General features: G+C 36.5%; 1 gene segment (V, D, J or C); it reads right to left on the bottom strand.

Annotated features, from left to right (window-relative positions):
• LOC114636417 lies at positions 1-5473 on the bottom strand. The segment is given in 3 exon segments: positions 1-131; positions 4642-5028; positions 5409-5473. Coding segments are annotated over 3 exon segments (564 nt in total).
• Between the last annotated feature and the right edge of the window lie 1070 nt (positions 5474-6543).

Genomic DNA, 6543 nt, shown 5'->3' with positions numbered 1-6543 from the left:
TCAGTTTCTGTTGATACCATTGTAGATGGCACTGTCTTCACTGGAATAACAGTTGATGGTGACTCCCCTTGGCATTACAGACAGGATATCTGAAGACTTGTTCAGTACAACATCACCTCTGAAGGCTAAAACTAGACATAATACATGACAATGTACAAGGAAAGCATCTCTAAGTCACTTAGAATGATAGAAAGAATATTGTTATTTTCTCAATTTTACATTTAAACGGTAAGAAGTCAATATAATTCAGACTTCCAAGATAAATAAGGATATTAGATATTTAAGTAATACCTCTTCATTTCTAGTAGTCTAACTTTATGTCTATAGGGGTTTAAGTCCAACACCCTGTGGTGGTGACAGCATTTACCTACATTCTCTTTGTATATATTAATCATCTGAAAGAACAAAGACAGATAATATTATGTTGTTCAAAGCATCAGGGTGACTAGTTGAAAGAGGTGCTTGTGAAAATGATGGAAATTTCAAATAGTTTTAAATATTGATACAGCATATCAAGCTCCTTGGTCTCTATTCTGAACCCCCTTGTCTAGTATGTCCCCCTTGCTTGTCTTGTAATATGATAAAGTCTGTGGATGTGTTTCCAGATACAGGGTTGAACAGTAAGCATAATCTAATACAGTCATTTGCATTGCTGCATTCATGTGGAAATAACAAAATCTCATATGTTTGTTCTCAACTCACAGCTATATTGACTGCCTTACTAAATAATTCCTGAAATGTTTTTATTTGGCTGAATATGAAACATCAGTCCTTATAACACTACGGTAATATCATTACTTAGACATGAAAGACCCCCGAGGGGAGACCCTCACTCGGGTCTCTGAGAGGGTGTGGACCCAAAAATACTCCAGAGACCGTCTTGCTGCAATCACATAAGGCAGGTTTATTGTTGGAGCTCCAGGCCGATACTTGCCTCACGCAGGAGGTAGAGGAATCAACTCGAGGCCTAAAAGCTTAGGGTTAATATAGGCAAATTCCTGGGGGAGCAGGAGGTTGTGGTGCACCCACACACAATTGGTTGTTTCAAACATCCGCAGTTTGTGCCAGCAGATCCTGGGCAAGGGTTTGACTAATCTCACGGGAACAGTCCCTGGTCCCTGTGGCCTTGGGACCCAGGGTAGATGCTTTTCTGAGCCAACAGACCATCTGGCTGAATTCAATTCACACGTCTTTGGGACCTTTGGTGGGAGTTTTTCCAGAGGAGTCTAAGTCAAACATCATGGGAACAGATGGGTGATTCCTTATTGTTCTCATTCTCACAGAATTTATCTTTGAGCATCTTCCCTATCTCTTACAGCTGGCCAATTCCGGAAACACTCAATTGACTTTTATTTCTGCCTCTCTGCATCCTTTATGATGGCCGTAAGCTAGCGAGTTTGCTGACCTGAATTCTTAACTACTTGTATTTGTGAATTGAGGCTTTCTTCTATACTAACTTAAAATTTCTTCTTCAAGACACATTAATTGGATATATGAAATCAGAAACTCCAGAAGTTTGCATCGATGATAACGCATTCTCCAGAGTATAAAATGAAAGTGTTATAACCATTTATCAGTCTCTCCACTTGAGAAGATTTTTAGAGAACTAAACATCAAAATGCTTATCACCTTTAAGATAAAACTCTAGGTTTGCATTTGCATGTCTTGCCACTGAGAATGAAGCAGATGATGGGTAAGAATTTCTGAAGTGTTCAAGCAATACATGTTATCCTTCATCCATGTTATCAATTGATCTGTCATGAAGAGAAATACAATTAGTCAGCCTGAATCAGAAGAGGACATGTCACTGTGATAGTGATTCAAAAGCATTAACCTTGGCCCTTGTACCATAAGACATGCTAAAACATATTTTTTAAATTTGGAAAATACCAGAACGCTGTAAAAAAAAAACTTTAATACAGAATGACATCACAGGACATTAATATTCTAGAAAAAATGTATGTCATCATCTGCAACCACAAATAAAGAGTTCTTCACAACTCAAATATGGTTCCCAGATCATGAGGTCTTGCTAGACATATGTGTGACACCTTACCAGTATGTGTCTAATTCGCCAAACTGGAAATGCAGACTTGTGAAGATTTATAGTTCACTGGGGCATGACATTTTTAAACAGTAGTTATAGGATTGACCATAGCCGATGAAGCTCTTCTAAGGTCTTTCGACTGAAGTGAAGAGAATTCACACATTTTCCAGGCTTATATTTTGTTGTAGAATTCAAACATTAATCAATGTCTCAATTATTCATCTTAAGTTTAATGCCAAAAAATTATGTCAAAAGTTAAAATGCATAAATAATCCAGGTGTACTTCCACAGAAGAATACAAAAAGAATATATTATTTGAATATAAGATAAAATATTTTTCAGCATTAATTGCAAAGTGAATTGTGACACTTTAAATGAAAGAAGACATTACATTAACTGAAACAGAATTGTCACACATATAAATAAATACACATACAAACACACACACACACACATATATACAAAACACACACATATATATATACATATGTATGTATATATATGTGTGTGTGTGTGTATGCACACACACAAACACATGAAAAAAAATCCAAGTGCTGTTCATGCAATTGTTTCTATGAAAGAATATTTTATAATTATATCCACCACTAGAGCAAGATATTTATATACTTCTATAAAACATGTACTTTTAGACATATACATATGCTTATAACAGTATATTTAGTCAACAATATACCTACAAAATAGATAAATATTTCTGTATCTATAAATGTATATTCACAAAAACTAGGAAATGCAATCTGCTTAGACATCCATCAAATGAAGCATGGCTAATGAAAAAGTGAGACACATCCAAATGGAATTATATTTACCTTCAAAAAAGGTTGAAATGAGGAAATTTGCAAGAAAATGTGTGGAACTATCAGAAAAATATATACTGAGTGACAAAAAGCAATGTCATGTATTCACTCTCATAAGTGGATCCTAATGGTTACATTTGAATGATTTCTCTGGAGTCTGTAAAGTTTAAAAGTTAAAAAAAATATATGATGAGAAAGGAATTAAGAATAGAAATTAAGGAGAGGAGGAGACAGTGGTGTAGCCCTCAAATGAGGCTTAAAGAACTGCCACTTGGTTTTCAGACTCCTCTTTGATCATAAGGTGAAATTAAATTCAACTTTGTTGGCCCTATGGTAGCCGGTAACTATCTAATGTGGCTGACCAACTTCCTCCTCATTTATTTATTTTTGTTTGTTTGCCAAAACATAATGACTATTCCTAACCACAAAAGAAAAAATAATTCTGAATGATGAAAAATTTTAGCAAAATCTTAACACAGACATTTTTGGGTTTGTTGTTGTTGTCATTTTTGTTGTTGTTGTTTAGAGAATAGCTAAGAGGAATGCTTGGGGACACAGTCAGCTCCTGAGTCTACGCTCCCATCCTGTCCTGATAGATAAGGTTTTGCTGCCTAATTCAAGTAAATATCATGCTTTGTATGGACTCTTCTCCTGCTTTGGTTGTTGTTTTTGATTTTTAAACCCTAACTGTAGAATGTGTGTGATTGGAAAGTAGAGAGTGAGCATGCTACTGGCTGAAAAGTTTACACATGGATATGGCATCGAATAGGAAAGGAAAGGGTGTTGAAGAGTAAATAAAACTAAGAGTGTGTAACTACAAACACTACAGAAAACTTCTTTTATAATTCTAGGGTGAATAATGCTTCTACAGAGGTAACAGGATCCTAGTGTCATGTATAGGAATCATCCATATAACAAAGGACCCCAAACCACAAAACAATACAGGAAATACAATGAATAAATACAATACAGGCAAAACAATACAATGTCATTATTTTTTTAATTCACTGCCAGAAAAAGGTCACAAATCTCTATTGCTAAAGACACCATGCATTTTAGTAGAAAAAAATAGAGAAATAATCATGAAATTATACTGAAAGTTTACTGCTGTATTGCTAAGTTTCACTGTTCAAGAAGTTAGCCTTCAAACTCCCAGTGGATGAAGAAGATTATCGTATATATTGTTCAGCTGTGGACCTCATATCTGGCAATAATGACCATCTGTTTAGCAGGATGCTAATTGCAACAGTGAGCCCAATATTAGAGTTAACCTAAGAGATTATGATTAAACCTGTAATGTACTGAGAAAAAGCAGGCCAGAAAAAAAAACACTTTACAGGTAAAAGCATTTGATGAAAAATACAGAATCAATGGACATACTTCATGCAAATGGAAAAAAACAGAAGATAATAAACAGACACAATAGAATTTAAATCAAATGCTTAAAATGTGGCAAATGAAGCAATTATTAGTAAGTGAGAGAATTTGACAAAGAAATACTTCTCAGTTTCTTGTCTGCTTTACTGGATAATGTTGAGTAACAAAGAAAGACAAAAAGACAAGGCTTGTAGGAAAAAAATGGGTTTACACTATGTTTTACAACCAACAATGCTTGTTGCTGCCAGGCCACCTTTTCACTATTCTACTGAGGCAGAAGCAATATCATTGTTATTGTAGCCAATGAAGGCAAAAAGGATGACCAGTGAGCTGTAGCCAAGATGCACATGCTGACAGCTGCACCACATAATCTGCAGTTCCAAAACACTTCTCTCTCACACAGATAAGTTAACTTATTTGACAGCTGTGATACTCCAAGCAAGGACATTTTTGTTAGGGTCTGTATCACTGTGGGAGGTAAATGTGTACCTTGGAAGCAGTAATAAACTCCCAAATCCTCAGGCTCCACTCTGCTGATCTTGAGTGTGAAATCTGTCCCTGACCCACTGCCACTGAACCTGTCTGGGACCCCAGAAAATCTGTTGGAAACCTTGTAGATCAGGAGTTGTGGAGACTGGCCTGGCTTCTGCAGGTACCAATGCAAATAGGTATTTCCATTACTATGTACAAGGCTCTGACTAGACCTGCAAGAGATAGAGGCTTGATCTCCACGACTGACAGGCAGGGAAACAGGAGTTTGGGTCATCACAACATCACTGCTGGAAGCTGAAAAAAAAATAAGAGAAAAGTACAGAATCATGCACAAACTTCATGAACAATCTTATGACTTTTTAAATACATTTCAACTTAGATGTGTTTGTACATATAATTCTTTATATATTAAAATTCTCCATCCTAACAAAACAAGTTAAATAAAATCCCCAAGGTGCTTGTATACTTAATGTAGACTATCCCATCTATCCATGTCATAGTATTCATTGTAGCACAGATTCTCTCCCATCTGGAACCTCATTCTTGCAGATATACACCCAACAGGCCACATACTGGAGGATAATACCTGTCTACTCATACATGCCACAACACATGTAATGAGAAGTATGATCAAGTTCTCATGCTACTTCCCCATTCTCAATTCCTATTCTCACCAGGAATCCAGAACAACAGCACCAGCAGTCTACCAGGCAACTTCATTTTGAGGAGAAATCCTGGGAAGACTTTTCCATCACAGAAAGAAGGCAACTTACTCTTTTATCCAAAACTGGCATGGGCGGGTCCTCCTCGGCAAACAATATGCAAAGACCTGAGTTGGTGTTGCAATACAGATAGAGGGAAGTACCCTTACAGTTTCTTATGATTGCAAAAATACCACATACTCTTCTAGTTTCAGTGGGCACTAGTGCTCACAGATAAGCACTGGAGAAACTAGGAATATTAATCAAATAGGGATGTCTCCTCAATTGAAGAAATATACACTTGGTTTTCACCTAGAATACCGAGAATGGATGTTGTTAGTAAACTGATGACAGTTTTTATCTATAATTGCTCACCCAGATTCCCCTGAATTTTCTGTCACAGGCCTTCATCATTAGTTACCTTTCTCAATTGAATCCACACCTATGGGAGAAGGCACATGTACATGGCAAAAGAGTTTCAATGTAGTTGTGTCTTAGGTTTACTGTGCAAATAAAGCTGAAATAAAAGTTATCGTTTTCAAAGGTAATACTGTACTTAAATGTGTCTAAAATATACTGCCCTGATGTCAGACTTTAGACTTGTGAAATGCTCTCATCTATGTAATTCTTGTCCCAGTTTCTTTCTTGCCATACATGTTTGGTTTCTCTGCCAGCCATGGTACTTGCATTGACCTACACAGCTGGTACCAAACATGAGGACACAACCCTCATAGAAGATAACAAAATTCTCTTTAATTAGAAATTAAAATCTCAAGAAAATTAGGCCTCTTACTCAGAGGATTGATACTGAGACACAGTAGAAGTAATATGTGTTTTAATCAATCCATTGAGACAAAGCTTTTTGTACAATTGTTAGGATAGTTGTTAAGAATGAGAGGAAACTAATGATATAAAGAGTGTTCCAGAAAGACAAATCCCTGTCAATGACTTATTTTAAAAGGTAGGGGGACATTTTCTGCTACATAGATATTGTGAGGTTTTGGGAAGGCAGGCAGATTTGACTCTGGGTCTGCTCAGGCTTCCTGGTTCACAGGGATGTGCAGCTATCAGAGTTCACTCCTCATATATGTGCCTTGCATGGAGAAAG

Source organism: Grammomys surdaster, unplaced genomic scaffold (genome assembly GCF_004785775.1).
Source record: "Grammomys surdaster isolate TR1022 unplaced genomic scaffold, NIH_TR_1.0 123970, whole genome shotgun sequence".
Lineage (NCBI taxonomy): Eukaryota > Metazoa > Chordata > Mammalia > Rodentia > Muridae > Grammomys > Grammomys surdaster.
Note: the sequence above shows the minus strand (reverse complement) of the source record. Positions and strands in the feature narration are given on the sequence as shown.